Source organism: Schistocerca gregaria, chromosome 10, assembly GCF_023897955.1.
Source record: "Schistocerca gregaria isolate iqSchGreg1 chromosome 10, iqSchGreg1.2, whole genome shotgun sequence".
NCBI classification, from domain to species: domain Eukaryota; kingdom Metazoa; phylum Arthropoda; class Insecta; order Orthoptera; family Acrididae; genus Schistocerca; species Schistocerca gregaria.
In genome coordinates, this window is record NC_064929.1 from 190,241,612 (window position 1) to 190,267,454 (window position 25,843).

The following is a 25,843-nucleotide window of genomic DNA, read 5'->3' on the forward strand; positions in this document are numbered from 1 at the left end:
CTTCATAAAACCTACTGTGCCACTCGAAAACACGACTTCTTGAAAATGCCTCTGCATATGCTTGCTTAATCATTGTCCACATTTCACTAGGGATTCTCCCGAACTTAACGCAGAACTCACGTTCACTCTTTGCTCACAGTCAGCGTCCACTGTGTCACTATAACTAATGTGTCAAGAACCCAAAAAAAAATGGGTTGCTAAGCGCAGCCCTGCCACCTAGTGAGTTTGCGTGGAAATGTGTCAGAGATCATTCTGAGAATGCACACATACCAGGTAACAGAAAAACAACAACACTTGTTCCTTTTAGTATTGTGAACACAGAAATATAAAAACCTGTCCTCGAACTTTTCTAACAAAGGGACTTGTTTTCATTTGTTCTTGACCAGAATCAACAGCAGCCAACGTATCAACAGAGGCAACAAGAAAATCAACAAGTTAGGATTATGCACGAACAGCACTCCAGTGCTTAACACGTACCATCTCAGGCCAAAGTACAGGCCTGTCATTCCAATGACCAGTGACTAGCTTCAGTCTGTCGGCTCACTTTGAGGACGACTAAAAGCTATATGGCTGAAATATTAGGAGAAGAATTATTGTTATCAGGCTGAATGCCCAAAATATTATGGGTCGGTATTGTGCTGCAAGAACATGAAAATGCACACTGAGTAACATATTTGTACCCTCTGCAACACCCTTCACAGACATTTACAGAGTGTGTGTGTGCAAATGTGGAATGTGTTAATATAATCTGGAATCATCTATTATGTCCTCTGTCAAGACTCACCTTGCCAGCCCGCTCGAAGTTGTCCTGCAGGTTGGCGAGTAACACAGAGAGCAGAGCCGGGAACTCCGCCGTCACGCCGGCGAGCAACGAGCGCGCCGTCTTGCTGCAAAGGTCCCGTGTCGCAGCACTCAAAAAACCCACCTGTTCAGATTAGATTAGATCAGATGTACTTTTTGCTATGTAACTCTACAATGAGGAGATAGTCTAGAATATAGAATGTGTCACAACACAAGAATACATGATACATATTTGCAAAACCTACTGTTCAGCTAATGTTTCTTGTATGAATCCCAAGTGAAGTGGCACTCATAGATGCTGAATAAGCCAAGAAGTCCTAAATGTGTTTACACTGAAGTGCTAACACAAAAACTTTTACAAATGCATGAGGGGAAAGATCCAAAAGTAACCATAATCATAACACATGTGTATCTGTAGTACCAATCTCTGCCACTAGGGAGCTATTGTAGGTTGTCTCCTGAGTGAATCTGCGGACCGGCGTCACATCTTGGAGAATGTGCAGCTGTAAGGTTTTGTTTCTAACTTGGCAAGACCACTGCTGTGATGATGCAAATGGCATAAAGAGATGGTGCTTTCAGTAAAACTCAAGCATATGAATGGCTTTCTTCGTTTAGAAAGAACAAAATGGCCACTGAAGATAAACCTAGCTCCAGTTGTCCTCCAATTGCTAGAACCGAGGAACATGTTAGCAAAATCTGTAATCTCATCAGTGAAGACTGGTGAAGGACAATCGAAAAACTTTGTGATTCATCTGAGTTGTGCCAGAGCACAATACAAAGCATTTTGGGAATGCAAAGTGTGACCAGTAACATTTGTACCCAGACTTCTCACTGAGGGCGGAAGAGATCAGCATGTTTGAGCCTTTTGTGAAATGGAGGAGTCATCCAATGGTGATCTTAATTTTTTCAACAAAATCATCACAGGTTATGAGTCACAATGCTATGGGTACTGAGAAAGGAAACAACAGTCAAGTCAATGGAAACCCTCTGACTCAAAGTGTGAAAGGGAGACAGTGGTCTAGGGGTATTGTCTTTGTTCTTGACTACCATTCAAATACTACAATCCCAGCCACTGTTTAAATTTTAAATAAAAATCATAAACAATAGCAGCCAAAGACTTCTAGTACAGGGAGTCACACTACTTTGCCAACTACCTTGTCAAAGTAGGTGACGGAGAACAGAGGTCTGGGGCATCCTCGTGTACCCAAGGTGGGAAACTACTACTAAAAGGCAAAAGTATCAGCAATAATAAATGGCATAAGAATGGAGAAGATATGGGGTAACCACTGTACTAAAAACACAATGTGTTTCTATAAGAAATGTGGCCCATAATTGAAAATAACGCTGTTGTGATCTCCGTTGGCAAAAGATTCAGGATTAGACCCCTTGGGGATCACAGGAAGGAGACCGATAAGGGGATGATGAAGAAAAAAACGAAGTTCAGTTTAGTATCCCCACCAGCTATCATCTTGACGAAGGCAAGTGAGTCGGCATGGGTAATGGGTGTGGAAACCTGCCACAGAGGGTGCACGCAACTTGTATTATGGGCAGACCTGCTGACAAATATTTTTACATGCAGGAGGCAGTAAGCTGGAGGGCACGTGCTTTTGCCAAGTTCAGCCACAGCGGATGCCAGTTCACACCTCGTGCCGAGTGTTCAGTCATAGCCATCTGTGCCATCAGTGTGATGAGTTTACTTCCATGCACGTCTCCCCTCACAGTTCTGGACTCTGCTTCCCGTAAACTGATTTGCACGGTGAGTTTCATTTACTCTCACAGGTTCTGTTTCCCACTTGTTATTGTACCACTGTCAGCCTGTGAAGTTCTCATGCCAACAGTGTAGTGTACCAGCATTATTAAGCCCGTGTAGATATTAAATTTGGCATTCTTATGCAGATAGCCAATGGGACCGACTGACTTCTGTGTCTCCTCTGCCAATGGCGTCATTTGGATTAGGTATGGAGTGGCATGGTGTCAGGACACTGCTCTCCCAGGTGTTGTCAGATTTGTAGACCTCAAACAATTACTTCTCAGTCAGCATCACACAAGGCTGAGTGCACCTTGCTACAGTCCGTTTACCAAGGAAAAATCTCTGGTAGTACCAAGAATTGAACTCTGCATCTCTGCATATCAGACAGAGACACTGACAAGTGAGCTACAGAGGCAAACTAGGGGGAGGTGACCGAAAAGAATCACAAGTGACAGCCAACCATCACTAACAACAATAGTTTAGATATACATGTCGAAGCCATAAACAGAGGGGGAGGGGGAGAGGGAGAGGGAGAGAGAGAGAGAGAGAGAGAGAGAGAGAGAGAGAGAGAGAGAGAGAGAATATTAATCCACTAGCGTATGCACCAATTTTTGTAACACGAGTGGGCATGCATTGTACTTTATACACATGTAAAGGATAGCTATCTTTATGTTACCGAGGTACATCTACATCTACGTTTATACTCCGCAAGCCACCCAATGGTGTGTGGCAGAGGGCACTGTCATTACCTCCCTTTCCTGTTTCAGTCGTGTATCGTTCGGGGAAAGAATGACTGTCGGAAAGCCTCCATGCATGCTCAAATCTCTCTAATTTTACATTTGTGATCTCATCAGGAGGTATAAGTAGGGGGAAGCAATATATTCAATATCTCATCCAGAAAATAGCACCCTCTCAAAACGTCGACAGCAAGATACACTGCAATGCAGAGCGCCTCTCTTGCAGAGTCTGCCACTTGAGTTTGCTAAACATCTCTGTAATGCTATCACGCTTACCAAATAACCCTGTGACAAAATGCACTGCTCTTCTTTGGATCCTCTCTATCTCCTCTGTCAACTCGACCTGGTACGGATCCCACACTGATGAGAAATATACAAGTACAGGTCGAACGAGTGTTTTGTAAGCCACCTATACGTGTATGAGCAAATTCACAGTTTAATCTTCATTTAATTAAACAATGATAAAACAAAAATTAAACAATAATAAAATAAACATTCATCGTACCCCTCTGTTGCCATGTACAAATATTACAACACAGTAATGACCCACTTGAAGCATTAAACAGCATAGTTACACGAGATCACTGCCAAACATTTATTCCATTACTAATTAACTCATCGGCAGCTGCCTCATTAGGGAATTGTACTCATAGCTTGCAATCTGGGTCAATGGTTGTAAATTTTTTCTCTCCTGGCTTGCAGTTTATTTTATATTACTGTTGCTCACTTGGATTACAACGTCTAGATCTACACCTACATCTACATGGATACTCTGCAAATTGCACTTAAGCACCTGGCAGAGGGTTCATCAAACCACCTTCACAATAATTCTCCATTATTTCAATCTCAAACAGCGCACATAAAAAACGAACACCTGTATCTATGTGTGCCAGCTCTGATTTCTCTTATTTTATTATGATGATTATTTCTCCCTATATAGATAGCCATCAACAAAATATTTTCACATCCAGAGGAAAATTTCGTGAGAAGATCTCACCACAATGAAAAATGCCTCCGTTTTAATGATGTCCACCTGAAATCCTGTGTCATGTCAATGACACTCTTTCCCCTATTTCACGAAAATGCCAAATGTGCTGTTCTTCTTTGAACTTTCTTGATGTACTGTAACAGCATACTCCGAAATGAACCTAATTCACATACAGTCTGGTCTGGAAGTCTTGCTTTTATTGAGCGATTTTAACTGCTTCACCACTCCAAGGATATCTACTTTTTATGTTACTCATGTTGGCAGCTGTTGTTGATTATCACTGTGTTGGCTGAAGCAATAACGGAGGAACAGAAGTGGGCTCACAACTGTAAAGCAACAATGGAATGGTACAAAACAATTTTATCTGTGCTCAGCGCACTTTATACATATGCACGCCTGCTCGGCGGTTTAAATGGGGAACTCAGCATGAAAAGGAAAAGGATAATCTAATAATCATGGGGGATAAAAATGCTATAGTAGAGAAAGGAAAAGAAGGTAAGAGTTACAGGAGAACACAGGCTTCGCAGTAGGAATGAGAGGGAAGAAAGACTAATTGAATTCTGCAAAAAATTTCAGCCAAGAATAGTGAATATCCTGCTCAAAAAACACAAATGAGGTTATCTACTTGGAAAAGGCCCAGACACACAGTATAACACCATAGTGAGACATAAATTCTGAAATCAGACACTGATCTTTGTGTACCCAGGAGCATAAACAAATTCAGATTACAATTTACTAATGATGAAGAGTAGGCTGAAGTTTAACAGAATTGTCTGGAAGTTTGTTAATTTTGTCGTCTTCAGTCCTGAGACTGGTTTGATGCAGCTCTCCATGCTACTCTATCCTGTGCAAGCTTCTTCATCTCCCAGTACTTACTGCAACCCACATCTTTCTGAATCTGCTTAGTGTATTCATCTCTTTGTCTCCCTCTACAATTTTTACCCTCCACCCTCTAGAAGTATCAATGTGAAAATGAGTAAATTACTAATGTACTGAGAAATAAGGGGCTGCATCTGAAGTTATCCAAGACAGTAGATATTGCAACACTAAATATCACAGTAGGTTCAGTTGAAGACGAACGGACATGTTTAAAGAGGGCAAAAATGAAAGTTGGATGGACGAATATAGGTAGTAGGGAGGTAACAGGGAATAAAGCTCAGGCAACAGAGGAAATATTTCAACTGGTTGATGAAAGATGGAAATACAAAAATGCTCAGTGTATGATAAGAAGCAGCAATATAAGTCTTTTACGAATGAAGTAAACAGGCCTTGCAAGAAATCTAAGGTGGAAAACCTGAAAAAAATGTGATGAAATCAGAAAAGAAACTGTCATTGGAACATCTGACTCAGCTTACAGAATGTTGAAACAATCTCCTGTGAAATTAAAAGTAAAGGTGTCAACATTAAGAGTACAGGAGAGGTTCTACAGTTAACATAGAGGAGAAAGCAGGCAAGTGTAGAGGGTACAGTGAAGGTCTCTACAAGGGAGATGGATGTCTGCTCACATGATAGAAGAAGAAACGGAAATCAATTTGGAGCACAAAAGGTATCCAGAGTTACAGTCAGAGTTTATCAGAATTTGCAATCAAATAAGGCAGAGGACATAGATAATATTCCTTCAGGATTTACAAAATGGTAACCGAGCAACCACTCAAGTTGGCAGGTAGAACTATGACAGGGAGACATACCACCAGATTTTTGGAAAAATGTCATCCACACAAACACAAAGATAGCAAGGGCAGATAAGTTGGTAAACTTAACAGCTCATGCACCCAAGAATTATGTGCAGATGAATGATAAAGAAGATTGAAGATCTGTTAGATGACGATCAGTTTGGCTTTAGGAAAGAAAGGCAGTTTTAACATTGTGCTTCATAATAAAAGCAAGACTTAGGAAAATCAAGACACGTTCATGCAACTTGATAACCTAGAAAAAACGTTTGTCAACATAAAACAGTGCAAGATGTTGAAAGTCCCAAAAATATTGGTATAAGCAGTAAGGAAAGTTTAGTAAATACAAAATGTACAAGAATCAAGAAGGAACTATCGAAATAAAAGGCCAAGATTGAAGCACTTCATTTAAAAATGGCATAAGACAGGGATGTAGGCTTTCCCCTCCACCTGTTCAATTTATATATACGATGAAGCGAAAAAGAGAAAGGTATAGGCAAACGTATTCGAATACAGAGATATGTAAACAGACAGAATGTAGTTCTGTTGTCGGCAACGCCTATATAAGACAACAAGTGTCTGGTGCAATTGTTAGATCAGTTACTGCTCCTATAATGGCAGGTTATCAAGATTTCAGTGAGGTTGAACATGGTGTTATAGTCGGCACACGAGTGATTGGAGACATCTCCGAGATAGTGAAAAAATGGGGATTTTCCTGTACGACCATTTCACAAATGTACCGTGAATATCAAGAATCTGATATTGTTGTAGTTGTTGTTGTTGTGGTCTTCAGTCCAGAGACTGGTTTGATGCAGCTCTCCATGCTACTCTATCTTGTGCAAGCTTCTTCATCTCCCAGTATCTACTGCAACCTACATCCTTCTGGATCTGTTTGGCGCATTCATCTCTTGGTCTCCCTTTACGATTTTTACCCTCCACACTGCCCTCCAATAATTAATTGGTTATCCCTTGATGCCTCAGAACATGTCCTACCAACCAACCCTTTGTTCTAGTCAAGTTGTGCCACAAATTTCTCTTCTCCCTAATTCTATTCAATACCTCCACATTAGTTATGTGATCTAACCACCTAATCTTCAGCATTCTTCTGTAGCACCACATTTCAAAAGCTTCTATTCTCTTCTTGTCTAAACTATTTATCGTGCATGTTTCACTTCCATACATGGGTACACTCCATACAAATACCTTCAGAAATGACTTCCTGACACTTAAATCTATACTCAATGATAGCAAATTTTTCTTCTTCGGAAAAAATTTTCCTTGCCATTGCCAGTCTACATTTTATATCCTCTCTATTTCAACCATTATCAGTTGTTTTGCTACCCAAATAGCGAAACTCTCCTAATCTAATTCTCTCAGCGTCACCCGACTTAATAAGACTACATTCCATTATCCTCATTTTTCTTTTGTTGGTGTTCATCTTATCTTCCTTTCAACACACTGCTGCTCTTCCAAGTCCTTTGCTGTCTCTGACAGAATTACAATGTCATTGGTGAACCTCAGAGTTTTTATTTCTTCTCCATAGATTTCACTACCTACTCCAAATTTTTCTTTTGTTTCCTTTACTGCTTGCTCAATATAAAGATTGAATAACATCGGGGATAGGCTACAACCCTGTCTCACTCCCTGCCCAATCTCTGCTTCCCTTTCATGCCCCCAGACTCTTATAATTGGCATATGATTTCTGTACAAATTGTAAATAGCCTTTTCCTCCCTGTATTTTACCCCTGCCACCTTCAGAATTTGAAAGAGAGTATTCAGTCAACATTGTCAAAAGCTTTTTCTAAGTCTACAAAAGCTAGAAATGTAGGTTTGCCTTTCCTTAATCTATTTTCTAAGATAAGTCGTAGGGTCAGTAATGCTAAGGTGTTCCAATATTTCTATGGAATATAAACTGATCTTCCCTGAGGTCGGCTTCTACCAGATTTTCCATTCGTCTGTAAGATTGAAACCAATGTTTAGACATTGAAGAAATGCGAAGGTCTAAAAAGCCAAGTATGGAGTACATTTCTGTTAGTTGTAGACGAAATCAGTGCGTCTACTGGGTACGTATCGAAGCATAAACTGCTCCACATTATTGTGTTTCCAGTCGGAAACCACTCATTTAAAGAAACACAGTTGCAAGGAACCTCACAAAGATACCGGCAGTAATAAAAAATAGTATTACAGCAAGGTGTGTTGCAATGTGTGCTAAAGATATGAGACCTTGTAATGTTGTTTCAGGTGAAGGTTTCAGAGAACTAGGCCAAGAATTAATACATCTAGGTGCGCATTATGGAGAAGTTAACATGGCAGATGTCATGCCACATCCCTCTACTATAAGCAGACATGTCAAAGAATTAATACAGCTAGGTGCGCATTATGGAGAAGTTAATGTGGCAGATGTCATGCCACATCCGTCTACTATAAGCAGACATGTCAAGGAACAAGCTGATAAAATATGAAGCAGCATAATGCCTTCTGTTTTTGCGGACGTTATTAATAAAACATATGCTGCGACAGTTGATATGTGGACTGATTCGCATAATCAGGTGCACTATTGGACGCTTACAACACATTACATTAACACAGATTGGTCTCTAGTGAACAATATTTTATTTATAACAAAATTCCCGGATGTTAAGAAGACGGGAGTAAACATTTCGCAGGACATGTTGCACAGTTTTGTTTTTGTCTCCGACCAGGGTGCCAATGTAGTAAACGCTTTGGAAAATCACGAGAGGATTCCTTGTGCTGCTCATTGCATAAACACAGCACTTACCCATACTTTCGATGAAGATAACTTCTTTTTAAATCATACCACGAACATCGCATGAACAAAAAATACTGTAAAATGATTGTAAAGTGCATTAAGAGGAGTGACGTCTGCTCCTCTTTGAAATCATCGTTGAAACAAGAGGTCTTCACATGCTGGAACAGCTTGTACACTATGCTGGAATCCTCCCACACTCAGTATAACGAAGTTGCTACTTTCTGACGGAAAAGGTCTCTGCCTCCAGATTGCAAGGATATGATAATAAGCTTGCAGGAAAAACAGCGGGTTTTCTGAGACCATTTAAAGAGGCCACAGATCGATTAACAAAATAGTTTTTGCGTAGTTAGTGGATACTGTATTATACAGAAACGAGAATGTCATTATTCGTATAATATTTCATTAACGTAAAACACCTCACTTTTACGGGAACGTTTCGATGATTTCCACATCTGTTCTGTATTACTTGTCTCTTTTGTTTATTATCATAGATCCTTCAAGTACTGAGTCATCACCACGCAGAGAGAGAGATCGTTTCAAGAAATGGAGGAACAACAGATCATACTCAGCAGATGAAGTAGAGCTCTACATTTTAATGCACCCCGGAGATGATGATGATGATGATGATGATGATGATGATGATGACATTTTAAAGTGGTGGAGCAGACATGAAACAGATCTGCCAGGCCTGGCTGCAGTTGCAAGACGTATTTTATGTATCCCAGCAACAAGTGCACCTAGTGGAAGATGCTTCAGTAAAGCCGGCATGTTACTAACAAATCGCCACAGTCAATTAAATCCAGAACGCGTTAGTGATTTACTGCCATTCAACAATAACTAAAATTTTGTTTCTCTTCCAAACAAGTGAAAAGTACAAGCTACATCTGTAAATGTTTAATGTTCTTTATATGCTTTCTTTATGAAGATGGTTGTCTTCTAGATGACAGGGACAGCACTTATTTAATGTTTCCTACTAATGAAAGGAAAAATATGTCTTCTGTTTGGAAATGAGACTCTTCTTCTATCCACGATTGTATTGAAATATCATGAAATACCATTTTACTTTCGAAGTGCTTTATAAATTTAGCTGTGTCACGTACCCGTTCTTGGAAACGTTACTTTTGTATTAAAAGAGAGGATACAGAGTAAATACATTGTGTGTGTGTGTGTGTGTGTGTGTGTGTGTGTGTGTGTGTGTGTGTGTGTGTGTGTGTGTGTGTGTTCATGCTCGGTTATCCGCTTGTCTGGAATCCGGACAAAGACATGGGGCGAGTACATGACCGAGCCGAGTCGTGTGGGGCCGGACATGAGCGGCTCGGTCCCACTGTCAACGGATGAGCCGTGACCGGTCGAACAATGAGCGTTGCAGCACTCTAATCTAGATACGACTCTGACATGTGACATGTACATAAGACCCAGTCTGATCACCTCTATCTATTCATGTCCACTGTGCATACGAAGAGGCTTAGCGTATTCCAACTGGACAATGCGACACCCCACACATCCAGAATTGCTACAGAGTGGCTCAAGGAAGGCTCTTCCGAGTTTAAACACTTCTGCTGCCCACCATACTCCCCAGACATTATTGAGCATATCTGGGATGCCTTGCAACGTGCTGTTCAGAAGAGATCTTCACTCCCTCATACTCTTACAGATTTATGGACAGCCCTGCAGGATTCATGGTGTCAGTTCCCTCCAGCACTACTTTAGAGATTAGTCGAGTCCACGCCATGCCGTCTTGCGGTACTTCTGCATGCTCTCGGGGGCACTACACAATACTAGGCGGGTGTACCAGTTTCTTTGGCTCTTCAGTTTAGAAGAAGCAGTGATGGAAATACAAGGCAGGTTCCAGAGAGGAGTTAAAATTCAGAATGAAAGAGTATCAACAATAAAATTTGCTGAAAACAGTGCTGTTGGCAGTGAAGTGAGAAGGAATTAGATGACATATTTAATGAAATGTACTATTTACTGAGCACATATTATGGAATGAGAATAAACTGAAGACAAAAGTAATGAGGCATATCAGAAATGAGATAGTGATAAGGTTAACACCAAAACTGGGAACCACAAAGTGAAGGAATCCTGCAACCTTGGAAGCAAAATAAACATTAATTTGAATGATGAGACATGCAGGACATAAAAAGCAGTCTCACACAGACAATAAACATTTACTAATACCAAACATCGGCCTTAAATTTAGGAAGAAATTTCTGAAAATGCACATTTGGAGAACAGCATAGTATGGCAGTGAATCATGGACTATGAGGAAAGGGAAAACATGCCAATCAAAACATATGAGATATGGTGCTACAGAAGTATTTTGAAAGTTAGGTAGACTGATAAGGTAAGGAATGGGAGGTTCTCTGCACAATCAGTGAGCAAAGGAATAACCGGGAAATGCTGATGAGAAGAAGGGACAAGATGAGTCTAGTCTAGTAGGAAGTGTCGATGCTCACTAAGGTGATGCGATTGTTTATAAATAAGTCGCAATGCTAGAAGATAGTACTGATTTGCAGAATGACCTGCAGAGGACTGATGAATGGAGCACACTCTGGTAATTGACCCTGAACATAAATAAATATACGATATTCTGCATATATAGGAAAAGAAATCCACTAGTGTACAATTACACTGTTGGTGACGAACTCTTGCAAACAGCATCTACAGTCAAATGTCTAGGAGTAACTATTCAGAATGACCTTACGTGGAGTGACCAAAAAAATAAATAGTAGGAGAAGTAGATGCCAGACAGAGATTCATAGGAAGTGACTTATATGGCACCTGTTTGACTGATTGCTGAGTACTGTTTATTGATACAGGATCTTTACTGAGTAGATCTGATAGAAGACATAGATAAGATCGAACAAATAGGAGAGCCTATCATCATGGGATCATTTAGTCGGTGCGAGAGTGTGGCAGATGTTATAAGAGAGGTGGTTTGCATCACAGGTAGTTTGCTACTCAAATTTCTGGAAACACTTTCTGGGGAGAGTCAGACAACTTGCACATAAATCTTGTATAATGACTACGACGAGAAAATTCAAGAAATTACAGCCAGTTCAGAGGCTTACTAACAGTTATTCCTCTCACACGACATTTGCAAGTGGAAAACGGTAGGAGGGATCAGTAAATGGTACCAGAGGTACTCTCTGCCACACACAATTAGGCGACTTGTGGACTACGAAGTAGACATAGATGTAAAACTGTAAGAGAAGAAAGAGATTGGAATACATCAAACAAATAACAGAGGATGTTGCGTGCAAGAGGTTGGCATAGGAGAGGAATACATGGTTGGCTGCATGAAACGAAAGGAATGATGAAATACCACAAAAAAAAATTCAATAGAGCATACTTTCATCAGTGGGCATGTGCACCAAACATAATGTCTACATTAACCGTCTGTAACACTGTCAGCTGTACATGCTATAAATGAGCTGAAATGTGAACTAAGTCAGGTCACATTACGTATCAGCACTCATGTTAATGCATGCAGTAAAAGAAAGTTACCTCAAAGGTGAGGAACACTGCCCAGCTTTCTATGTAGCTACAATACAGTACGACAAAGTGTTCACTGAATGCACACAGTACCTCGAGCAAGTCGAGTGTGACACACCGAACGAAGTCGGCATCCTTGCTGCCACGGGCCACCGCCATGTTGGCAAATGTCGTCAGCAGGTAATAGGACTCTGCTTCTGGCATCGATGTCAATTTCTCCTCAAACTGTAACTGCACCTGCGGGTCGGCAAGTCTCCGCTCCCAGTCTGGTGAGTGAGGAAAAGATCAAGTAAGAGGAGACAGAATACTTGCTGTGACCAAAGAAACAGTGAATATTCTGTCAAAAAAAGTAAATTATGTATTAATTGTATCAAGATTAAGAAGATGTAGACATCAGGGATGTATGAACTTGATGGTACCGTGATCCACAACCCCCTCACTGTGACTATGTCAGGGCAGCAAAAAAATTATCAAAGTTCACATAATCTATTTCAACATTCATTCTATTTAGCACATATAATTACAGTAACGTGTTTTTATAAAACACGGTTTACCAAATTTAATCTGAAACATGGTTCTCCACTGATTTCACGATTGCTTTGGTGTTCTGTTTCATCGACAAGAACAAATTTCACTCTAAATTACAAATCATCAAGCATTTTCTATTTTTTGACATGTTGATGTTCATTATGGAAAAAGTTTGGTCATATGTAAATCAACCCAAAAAAGACAGCACATTGTAACACGTTATCTACCAGTAAGTCATAATTGTTTCTATCAGTGCAACAATAGGAATTCAACAAATCTGTCTTCATCAAATTTAATTTGCAGTGTCTCATCTTCTTGCTGTCGATGAGTTACAGCTGCACTGCTTGTGGTCTATTTTCATGCAAAGCTGCAGAAGCATTGCCAAATAAATCTAGCAATAGCTTTCTTCTTCTTTTTCTTTGGGTCCTATCTCTAATCTACAAGGGGTCAGCTGATTAAATCTTGATTTGTCATGTTAGTGGTGTACAGGGCCAGATGTCCTCTTGCCCCCACAGGATGGAAATTGTGTACCTCATCTGTTTGTGTCTACTATGCGCCATATGAACGTGTGAGAATGCATTCAAAATGTTTGTGAATGATGTAACAGGAAGGACCTGAGTACCAACCCGATATTCATCTAGCTGGATGTGGGAAACCACTTCAGCACTACACCAATGCTGCCTGGCACACGAACCCCTACTGTTAATCCACCAGGAGGGTGGGGGGTGGAGGGGGGGGGGGGGGGGTGTGTTTCGATTTGGAGCTGGTGCGTCCTCTCTAATCCCAAATGCAGTGTGCTAACCTGAATGGTTATTCAGGCAGATAAGTCTAGCAGTGGATTTATCTTGTGAAAAGCAGTTGCCACTTTCAACTTTTCTGCCACTTCCTCGCAATTAGGGAAAGGGACAAAACTGACTTCAGCTGCACTTGAAACAATTTAATTTACACTGAAGACAAACTATATTGGCATAAAGTTGAGTAACCCATTCCTGCCTTGAAGCCATGTATTTAACACACTTAAATGATTAGTAATCTCCACCAAAAATAAAATTTACAGGAATAAATAATGATAGGTGGGCCGAATGTGGCTCTGATCTATATGTATGACACATATGAAAAATAAAAGAAGATTAGAGTTCACTGATGCCTTAGCTATATGTAATGATCGATGCCATACATGAAGGGCATGTCACTTACGTCAAATATAGAGCTCAGAGTAAAAGAGCCCACGACTGCAACAAGTTTGTAAATATTGGGACACATACCGTGGGAAATATTGCTCAACACATGCAGAGTCCTCCTGCTGGAGAGCATTTGTAATCTCTGTAGAGCAAGGAGGAATGAGGGAGCTCTGGTATCATGAAGACTTCTAACAAAAAAAAACAGATATGATGTACTCTACTGGTCATTAAAATTGTTACACCATGAAGATGATGTGCTATAGACGCGAAATTTAACTGACAGGAAGAAGATGCTGAATTATGGAAATGATTAGCTTTTCAGAGCATTCACACAAGGTTGGTGCCAGTGGCGACACCTACAACATGCTGACATGAGGAAAGTTTCCAACAGATTTCTCATACACAAACAGCAGTTGACCAGCGTTGCCTGGTGAAACATTGCCATGAGGCCTCGTGTAAGGAGGAGAAATGCGTACCATCACGTTTCCGACTTTGATAAAGGTCGGATTGTAGCCTATTGCGATTGTGGTTTATCATATTGCGACGTCAGTCGAGATATAATGACTGTTGGCAGAATATAAAGTCGTTGGGTTCAGGAGGGTAATACGGAAGGCCTTGCTGGTTCCCAAGGGCCTCGTATCACTAGCATTCGAGATGACAGGCATCTTACCCTCATGGCTATAACAGATCGTGCAGCCATGTTTCGATCCCTGAGTCAACAGATGGGGACGTTTGCAAGACAACAACCATCTGCACGAATAGTTCAATGATGTTTGCAGCAGCAAGGACTATCAGCTGGGAGACCATGGTTGCGGTTACCCCCGATGCTGCATCACAGACAGGAGCGTCTGCAATGGTGTACTCAACGACAAACCTGGATGCACGAATGACAAAAGGTCATTTTTTCGGATGAATCCAGGTTATTTTACAGCATCATGATGTTTGGCAACATCGCGGTGAACGCATATTGGAAGTGTGTATGCATCAAAGCCATACCGGCATATCACTCCTCGTGATGGTATGGAGTGCCATTGGTTACACGTCTCGGTCACCTCTTATGGCTACGAGGTCTTATGCGACGTATTTCTTGAATAAAAATCTCTCAGTATACAAGCCGCGTCAATTCAGAATAAAACTCCAAGCTTTCGACCACTACCTCCATGGTCATCGTCAGGTCACCTCTTGTTGACATTGACGGCACTTTGAACAGTGGACATAACATTTCAGATATGTTACGACCCGTGGCTCTACCCTTCATTCGATCCCTGCGAAACCCTACATTTCAGCAGGATAATGCACGACCGCATGTTGTAGGTCCTGTACGGGCCTTTGTGGATACAGAAAATGGTCGATTGCTGCCGTGGCCAGCACATTCTCCAGATCTCTCACCAACTGAAAACGTCTGGTCAATGGCGGCCGAGCAACTGACTCGTCACAATACGCCAGTTACTACTGTTGATGAACTGTGGTATCGTGTTGAAGCTGCATGAGCAGCTGTACCTGTTCACGCCATCCAAGCTCTGTTTGACCCAATGCCCAGTCATATCAAGCCATTATTACGGCCAGAGGTGGTTGTTCTGGATACTGACTTCACAGGATCTATGCACCCAAACTGCGTGAAAATCTAATCACATGTCAGTTCTAGTATAATATATTTGTCCAATTAATACCTGTTTATCATCTGCATTTCTTCTTGGTGCAGCAATTTTAATGGCCGGTTGTGTATATAAGTGATTGTTATTGTGTACTGTTCACAGGCATGTAAGTGAGAGGTCACAGTAGTAATTAGTCACTAAAAAACACTCTGTATCCTAAGTGGACATGAGGAAGAATTACATGGCCTGTTACATGGAATGAACAGTCTATTGAGCACAGAAATGAATTGAGAGTAAATTAAAGAAAGATGAAAGAAATGACAGGCAGAAACAAGGTCACTGATAAATTTGGGAAGGGCATTAGATTTGGGTAATCCATGCAGTAATGTTAGCCACAGTGCTGCTGCAGTGTAATGGTTAGCATTCCAGCCTACTAAGCAAGGAGACCTGGGTTCAAGTCCCAGCTGTGGCACAAACTGTAATTCATTTCTCCAGCTTCCATCATTATAGTAAATGGCTTTGATTTGAGGAGGAAATTTCTCAGAATTTGTGTGTGGAGCCCTGCATTTTATGGTAGTGAATCACAGACAGTGAGAAAATCAGAACAGAAGAGAACTGAAATGTCTGAGATGTGCTACAGAAGAATGTTGAAAATTAGGCAGACTGATAACATGAGGAATGACGAGGTTCTCCAACAGAATCAGTACGGAAAGTAATGTATGGAAAACACTGGCGAGAATAAGGGACAGGATGGTAGAACAAATGTTAAGACATCAGCGAATAACTTCCATGCTACTAGAGGGAGCTGTACAGGAGAAAAACTGCAGGGAAAGACAGAGTTTGGAATACGACCAACACATAATGGAGGATGTTTGGTGCAATCACTACTCTGACATGAAGAGTTTGGCATAGGAGAGGAATTCAAGACAGGCCCCGTCAAACCAATTGGAAGACTGATGGCCAGTGTCCAAGTCTCATTTACATGGAAATAAATGCGTGCGTGTTTTTTCTTTCCTTCTTTCTTTTTTTTTTGGTTAGAACATTTAGTAGGTGTTTGGCAAATCCCTTCTTATTAATGGTGGCACACAAATCGGAATGGCAGAGCTCAGAAAAGTTGCGTGATCCTCATTCATGCGTAAAAAGCAATATCGAATAACTTTCCATTCAACAATATGCACTCAAAAACACAAGACAACACTTTTTTAGCCATTGGTCTTTTCTCCTAGGCCAACCACTTAAACATTGTGGAGAATTTACGCCCAACATACTCAATTATTTGTAGGACATATTCCAACTTCTCTCTTCTCTTACAGTTTTTAGTCGCTACAGATCCCTAAAGTATCACTGGAGTTATTCCTTCATGTCTTAACACACATCCTATCAACAAGGCCACTCTACTTGTTAATGTTTCCCACATATTCCTGTCCCAGCTGTTTCTGTTGAGGACCTACTTATTTCATATCATACTAGTCCACTTACTTTTCAGCATCCTTCTCTAAGACAACAAATGTTTCCAATCTCTTCTTTTCCACTTCTTCCACACTCCATGATTCATTCTCATACTATGCTAAGCTACACTTACATTCTTAGTAATTTCTTTCTCAAATTAAAGTCCATTTCTGATACTAGAACACTCCTTTTAGCAGGGAATGCCCACCCTTTTCGCCTGTGTGAGTCTATTATGTGCACCCAATTCCAATGTTAAGTTCATCGCTAATCTCATTTCTGTCACTTCATATTCTGTGATCATCTGCCTGTTCATTCCCTTCAGCCTCACTTAAAATTATTCCTCCTTTTCACTGAGGATACCAATGTCATCAGTGAATCTTATCAATGATATTCTTCACCCTGAGTTTCAATCACTCTCCTAAACCTTTCTTTTATTTCTGCCATTGCTTCTTCTACATACAGATTGAACAGTAGGCGAAGGTAGAGGGGGGGGGGGGGGGGCGGAGGGAGGGATAATAGACTGCATCCCTGTCTTACACCCATTTTAATCTGAGCAATTTGTTTTTGGTCTTACATTCTTATTGTTCCTTGTTGGTTCTTGTACATATTATACAAGATGTGCCAAGTAAATAATGAGACTGGTGTCAGAAATGTGATTTATTGCAAACAAAGTTACAACTAACATTTATTTGCTTTAACATTCACCCTTCCAAGATCTATACACCGTTGGACCCATGTTTCCATTGTTCAAAGCTGTAAGTCATCCATTGCATTCCCCTTCAACAACTCAGTAGTTATTGCTTTTACCTCTTCCTAGGCTGGAAATTTGTTCCTTTCAATGCACTTTTCACTTTTGGGAACAGATAATTGCCACAGGCTGCCAGTTCTGGTGAGTACGGGGGATTTTCCAGCACAGGAATATAAAATTATTTTATGGATGTTTGCTCCAATTCATGAACTCACAGATAAACCAGGATGTTCATTACTTTCAACCACTTCCTGACTTTCTGAAAACTGTTTGCACCACGCAAGAACCCACACTTGTGACAAAGCATTATCTTCAAACACCACCTTTAACATATTAAAACATTCCCCTTCACGAGTAATTCGTGCACTGTCCAATTTTTAAGTTCATCGTGCTCACAGCACTACAACTGAGCAATATCCTCTACAACCCCAGCTCAAAAGCAAATTAAAGTAGGCAAAAAAACGAAACAAATGGTAGCTACTCTTGAAGGTCCAAGGTCAATTGCACTTCAACACCAACCACTCCTCATATGGCTGTGTGACAGGAGATGTGCTGTCTTATTATTTAATTGTCACATCTCATATATTATCCATCTTGCTCCTTATACCTCTTTTTCTGGAAATTTCAAATATCTTGCACCTTTTTCTAGATCAACAATTTCTAGGACAATGTCTTGATTTTTGTTGTCTTACCTCCATTATCGTAGTTCATGGTGTGGGTTCCTGTAGTCATGTCCTAGTTCATGAACCACAGGCAACGTATGAGTGGCCAAGTAAGTGGTCCCGACAGTCGGGGTACCAGTTACTTTGGAATAAGGCAGGGCATCTCGGACATATTCTGAGTCGTGGTCACCTTTGTGCTCATACGGCAAAGACTACCAGATCCACCTGTTAGTCCCTCAACCGTTAGGGGTAATACCCAATGGGACTCAGGGCAAGTAAGGCTAGCAACCTGCTTCCCTGGTACTTTAAATATGATGCTGGCAACACTCAGAGCAAAATGCCTCGGACCTTTGGAGGTGACGGAGTCCCACCTCTAACTGATAAACCAGGGACTCCTAAGATACGACTTGGCAAACAAATGGTAATGAGATGGAGAGCTATTAATATCAATGGCGGCTACTCTGGGAAGAAGGTAGAGCTGGCAGAGACTGCAAGTAAGATGGGGCTGGACGTTTTAGCTGTAAGTGACATTCGGGTAAGGGATGAGAAAGAAGAGGAAGTGGGAGAATACAAGGTCTACTGTCAGGAGTCAAAGCAGGAATAGCACAATGGGGTGTAGGGCTGTACATCAGGAAAGAAATGGAACCCAGCATAGTTGCAATAAGGTATGTAAATGAACGACTGATGTGGATAGATTTGACAGTGTCTAGCAAGAAAATTAGGATTGTGTCTGTATATTCGCATTGTGAAGGGACAGATCAAGATAAGATGGATAGTTTTTATGAGGCACTCAGTGATGTAGTTGTCAGAGTGAAGGACAAGGACAGTGTTCTGCTCATGGATGATTTTAACGCCAGGATTGGAAATCGAACAGAAGGGTATGAAAAAGTTATGAGTAAATTTGGAGAGAATGTGGAGGCCAACAGGAATGGGAAACAACTCCTGGATTTCTGTGCCAGTTGTTGTTGTTGTTGTTGTGGTGGTGGTGGTGGTGGTCTTCAGTCCTGAGACTGATTTGATGCAGCTCTCCATGCTACTCTATACTGTGCAAGCTTCTTCATCTCCCAGTATCTACTGCAACCTACATCCTTCTGAATCTGCTTAGTGTAGTCATCTCTTGGTCTCCCTCTACGATTTTTACCCTCCACGCTGCCCTCTAACACTAAATTGGTGATCCCTTGATGCCTCAGAACATGTCCTACCAACCGATCCCTTCTTCTGGTCAAGTTGTGCCACAAACTTCTCTTCTCCCCAATCCTATTCAATACTTCCTCATTAGTTATGTGATCTACCCATCTAATCTTCAGCATTCTTCTGTAGCACCACATTTCGAAAGCTTCTATTCTCTTCTTGTCCAAACTAGTTATTGTCCATGTTTCACTTCCATACATGGGTACACTCCATACAAATATTTTGAGAAATGACTTCCTGACACTTAAATCTATACTCGATGTTAACAAATTTCTGTTCTTCAGAAACAATTTCCTTGCCATTGCCAGTCTACATTTTATATCCTCTCTACTTCGACCATCATCAGTTATTTTGCTCCCCAAATAACAAAACTTCTTTACTACTTTAAGTGTCTCATTTCCTAGTCTAATTCTCTCAGCATCATCTGGTTTAATTCGACTACATTAAAGCTGCATGCCCTCAGGAAAATATTCTTTGCTAGGAAAAGCAAATTTGTCATTTGCTTTGTGATTTGCGTGCTTACACATTACACTTTTATTTCATTTTGTTTGCAAATAGGAATGTGTAGAAAATGGTCTTCTCTGCTTTAAAACATTAGAACAGCTAAAGGTCTGCACACTATGCTGTCTCAAGCATGCATTGAAGATGGTGAGGTGACACTTGATGTGCCTCGAGAACATCAGGCCTTAACTCGCTCTTTTGAAGATTCTTCCAGAAGCGAGGAACAGTGTAACTCTGATCTAAAGCATCACCCATTATCTCACTCCTGAGAACCCGTCGCACTCAGAGGCGTAAACGTACATCTGTCCAACATAACATCATAGAAGCGGATATTCTGAAGGGGACTGCTGCGAGCGAGTTTTTGTACAACTGGCCATTACAATTGCTACACCACGAAGATGATGTGCTACAGACGCAAAATACAACCGACAGGAATAAGATGCTGTGATATGCAAATGATTAGCTTTTCAGAGGATTCACACAAGGTTGGCCCCGGTGGCGACACTTCCAACGTGCTGACATGAGGAAAGTTTCCAACCGATTTCTGATACACAAACAGCGGTTGACCGGCGTTGCCTGGTGTGATGCCTCATGTAAGGAGGAGAAATGAGTACCATCACGTTTCCGACTTTGATATAGGTCGGACTGTAGCCTGTCGCGATTGCGGTTCATCGTATCGCGACACTGCTGCTCGTGTTGGTCGAGATCCAATGACTGTTAGCAGAATATGGACGCGTTGGGTTCAGAAGGGTAATACGGAATGCCGTGCTGGATCCCAACGGCCTCGTATCACTAGCAGTCGAGATTACAGGCATCTTATCAGCATGGCTGTAACGGATTGTGCAGCCACGTCTCGATCCCTGAGCCAAGAGATGGGGACGTTTGCAAGATAACAACCATCTTCACGAACAGTTCGACGACATATGCAGCAGCACGGACTATCAGCTCGGAGACCGTGGCTGCAGTTACCCTTGACGCTGCATCAAAGACTGGAGCGCCTGCGATGGTGTATTCAATGACGAACCTGGGTGCACAAATGGCAAAACGTCATTTTTTCGGATGAATCCAGGTTCTGTTTACAGTATCATGATGGTCGCATCTGTGTTTCGCGACATCGCAGTGAACGCACATTGGAAGCGTGTATTAGTCATCGCTGTACTGGCATATCACCTGGCGTGATGGTATGGGGTGCCATTGGTTACACGTCTCGGTCACCTCTTCTTCACATTGACGGCACTTTGAACAGTGGACATTACATTTCAGTTGTGTTACGACCCGCGGCTCTAACTTTCAATCTATCCCTGCGAAACCCTACATTTCAGCAGGATAATGCACGATCGCATGTAGCAGGTCCTTTACGGGCTTTACTGGATACAGAAAATGTTCCACTGTTGCCCTGGCCAGCACATTCTCCAGCACTCTCACCAGCTGAAAACGTCTGGTCAATGGTGGCCGAGCAACTGACTCGTCACAATATGCCAGTCAGTACTGCTGATGAACTGTGGTATCGTGTTGAAGCTGCATGGGCAGCAGTACCTGTACACGCCATCCAAGATCTGTTTGGCTCAATATCCAGTCATATCAAAGCCGTTATTACAGGCAGAGGTGGTTGTTCTGGGTAGTGATTTCTCAGGATCTATGCACCCAAATTGCGTGAAATATATAATCACATGTCAGTTCTAGTATAATATATTTGTCCAATGAATACCCATTTATCATCTGCATTTCTTCTTGGTGTAGCAATTTTAATGGCCAGTAGTGTATATCGCGAATCTCACTTGTTCCTAAGAGTTTGCCAGTTCACTTTACACGTGCACAGTTCCCAGTGAGCTTACATTGCGTCATGACCATAAACAGAGCACAAGATCACACACTGCGTGTTGCATGAGTCAACCTAAGTGTCAGTTGCATTTAGCACGACCACGTGGATATTGCTCTCTATCGTGTTTGTGAAGCAAACAAGCTCTTTGTTCATGTCCCCGATCATTATGTTTCAAAGGTTCTCTACAGAAACGCTTTTTAAGTGAGAAATAAATCACACGTGTACTTAGTCTCAGGTACAGCTACAAATAAATGCCCGGGTGTCACTGGTTTCTCCGCAACAGGTAATTACTGATGAATCAGACTTGCAGGATTGAGGCGATCGTTAGCTGAGGCGCCCCACATAACGGGTGGTTATAATTAAACTTTCCCTATTTATATTGTTATTATAACACGGAAACTAATTATCGTACAAGTACAAAACTTGGTAGCATTGATGTCCATTGTATGGGATGCATGACTCCCATGCATCACCGCCCCACCGTCCAGTTCCAACTATGGCCAGCAGGTGCTGTGATCAGTCATCATGATTCATAGTCTCACACATCTGACCAGTCACAGTGCACTTATTGACCTTGCACAAAAGGAGCAGCGCGTTGTCGGTGGAACTCTACTATTGTTGTTGTTGTGGTCTTCAGTCCGGATACTGGTTTCATGCAGTTCCCCATGTTACTCTATCCTGTGGAAGTTTCTTCATCTCCCAGTACCTACTGCAACGTACATCCTTCTGAATCCAGTGTATTCATCTCTTGGTCTCCCTCTACGATTTTTACCACCCACACTGCCCTCCAGTATTAAATTGGTGATCCCTTGATACCTCAGAATATGCCCTACCAGGATTGAGTGCCAAATAGGAGGAACAAAGTTAGAACAGGTGGGTGGTTTCAAGCACTTAGGATGCATATTCTCACAGGATGGCAACATAGTGAAAAACTGGAAGCGAGGTGTAGCAAAGCTAATGCAGTGAGCACTCAGCTACGATCTACTCTCTTCTGCAAGAATGAAGTCAGTACCAAGACTAAGTTATCTGTGCACTGTTCAATCTCTCGACCAACTTTGTTGTATGGGAGTGAAAGCTGGGTGGATTCAGGTTACCTTATCAACAAGGTTGAGATTACGGATATGAAAGTAGCTAGGATGATTGCAGGTACTAGTTGATGGGATCAATGGCAGGCAGGAGGGTGTCCACAATGAGGAAATCAAAGAAAAACTGGGAATGAACTCTATAGATGTAGCAGTCAGGACGAACAGGCTTAGATGATGGGGTCATGTTACACGCATGGGAGAAGCAAGGTTACCCAAGAGACTCATGGGTTCAGCAGTAGAGGGTAGGAGGAGTCGGGGCAGACCAAGGAGAAGGTACCTGGTTTCAGTTAAGAATGATTTTGAAGTAATAGGTTTAACATCAGAAGAGGCACCAATGTTAGCACTGAATAGGGGATTGTGGAGGAATTTTATAAGGGGGCTATGCTCCAGACTGAATGCTGAAAGGCATAATCAGTCTTAAATGATAATGATGAATGATGATGACCTCCATTATCAAGCATATCCTCAGAACTGCTCCTTGATTTCTTTTCTTTTCCTAAAGCCAAATTTACAAGCTGTGATCAAAAGGCATCGGGAATTTTTTAATTTCTCGAGCTTTATACAAACAATTTACCAAAAAAAATTTTGTCTTGTTGGTATGGATATTCCTGGTGTGTGTTATATTTTCAGCTGTTTTGAATACTTAGTTTATTATTGACAGATGAAAAGGTTATATACGTTGTCGAGTGCTCGGCGAATTTTTATTTATGAAAAAGGTGGCTCAAAGAATATGCGTTAAATTTTGCTTTAAAAATAGGACAAAGTGCAGCACTGCATTTCAAATGTTGACTGTGCCCTTTGGCGAATGAACTATGAGTAAGTCAACAGTTTAGAAGTGGTATAAATATATCGAAGAGTGTCCAGGCGATGTTGAAGGCGACAGCCAAACTGGAAACCCTAGCACATCAAATACTCACGACAATGTGGAAGAAGTAAAGGAAATGGTTCTGGAAAATCACTGAATTGCCATCAGAGAGGTTGCTGGTGATGTTGGTATATCCTTTAGATCATGTCAAGCAATTTTTCATGGGCAGGAAACAGGTAGCAGCAAAGTTGCTTCTGTAATTGTTGAATTTCAACCAAAAACAACATCAAAACCAAGGCCCAACTGTCCCATTGAAAACTGCCTCAAGAGCCAAGACCAAAAAAAATTCAACAAGTTCAATCACATCTGAGGATCCTTCTCACCGTTTCCTTCGATCATAATCATGAGTCCCAGCCTCATGTTCATACAGTCACTAAGGAATACTACCTGGACGTTAAGTGCCATTCGTATGATGCACTACAGCAAAAATGAGCAGAATTCTTGCGAAACAACTCGTGGAAATTGCATCACCATAATGATCCCGCTCACTCTTCAATCTTTGTTCATGATTTTGCCTGTTATGTTGCCTCACCCACTATATACGCTGCTGGACATGGACACCTGCAACTTCTTTTATTTTCAATGCTGAAGAGAACCTCAAAAGGACATCATTTTGTCACCACTGGCGAGACCAAAACCAAATCACAGAAGAAGCTCAACACCACAACAAAAGATGAGTTCCTGAAGTGCTTCCCCAAGATTCGAAAAAGACCTGGCATAAGTGTATTATATCTGAGAGGGATTACTTTGAAGTTGATGTAGTTTATGTTGATGAATAATTTAAAAATACTTTACAAAAAACAATAATTTCCATTACTTTTTGATCACATCTTGTATACACACGTGACAAATGCTCAGTTTTTTTGTCATTCCCTGTAAGTTGTCTTCGTCAGCAACTAGGATGTTTGAGCTGTTATGCTGACTGTACAATAGTTCTCGCATATACAGTACTCATTATCAGAAGATATCAACATAAACAGTAAGAATCCTCACCGACAGAGCTGTCCGGCCGGTCAAGGTCATCGTCAGCGTTGTCTGGAGATGCCAGGTGGAGCAGGTAGTAGAGGTGCCAGAGCGTGTGTAGGGACACAACAGAGTAGGGGATGACGGCGAGGAACTGCCACGTGCCCAGCCCTTGGGACGACAGGATGCCACGCGTCGCCCGCAGGAAGAATGCGTCGTACTCCGCCTGCAGGCGGAGCGCGAGTGCCGGGTCCACCCACCGGCTGCCGTTCCTGTGACCGAGTTAGATATGTAGCCAATTCTGTAAGCCAACGTAAGTAAAGCCTTGTGGATGTGGACCACATTCAATGAATGTCATATAGAATAAATAACCATCTTCGAAATAATAACATTTCAGTTGGCTGGAGACACAGAGAGTATGATTGTTTTGGAAATAATCTATTATCCAAATCAATCACACGAATTTCAAAATAAATAATCAATTTTGGCTGAAATCAGCCATCATCAGATCTGCAAGACAAATAAGTTTAAAAGTTGAAAGAAATGTAATGCAGATAATGTCAAAATTAAAATACAGTAAAATAAACCAAGATCATACCATGAAACAGATGCTGTGTTTCAATCATGTTGTCAATGAATATACATCGGGAGGGACCCCACATGTAAAGGCTAACCCCCTGGAGGGTAATAACTTACTATTCATTTGATGTTGGTGTATTTCAATAAAAAATTTAAAAGAGTATACATAAAGGGATTGGGCTACAATGTAACATGTGGCACAGAGTAACATTTGGATTTGTGTGTAACTTATCATGTTGGTAACCTTGTGTTTAACCTATTTATGACTGTAATTTGTTCACTCTTGACCAGTGTCCCTTGGATGTGATTAAAATTCATCTTTGAGATTTAAGTCTTTAACAACAGCATTGTTATACAAAACATTCTCTCGCACCTCTTGTCATGTCAATAAAACCTTGAGCTTTTGACAATTTCCACCATCATCTCTGTCAGGAACAACTGACTGTCAAAACTGCTGCTGTAG

At 41.3% G+C, this 25,843-nt stretch overlaps 1 protein-coding gene across 3 annotated transcripts in view; it reads right to left on the reverse strand.

The window, feature by feature from the left end:
• The window catches only part of LOC126293652 (ectopic P granules protein 5 homolog), a 393,414-nt gene that overhangs the window by 265,317 nt on the left and 102,254 nt on the right, over positions 1-25,843 (reverse strand). For all 3 annotated transcript variants that reach the window (XM_049986936.1, XM_049986934.1, XM_049986935.1), the window contains exons 10-12: positions 24,832-25,073; positions 12,305-12,477; positions 785-925 (exon numbers count right to left, since the gene is read on the reverse strand). In XM_049986936.1, the coding sequence (XP_049842893.1) occupies positions 785-925; positions 12,305-12,477; positions 24,832-25,073 (556 nt within the window). The remainder of the gene's footprint in view (positions 1-784; positions 926-12,304; positions 12,478-24,831; positions 25,074-25,843) is intronic.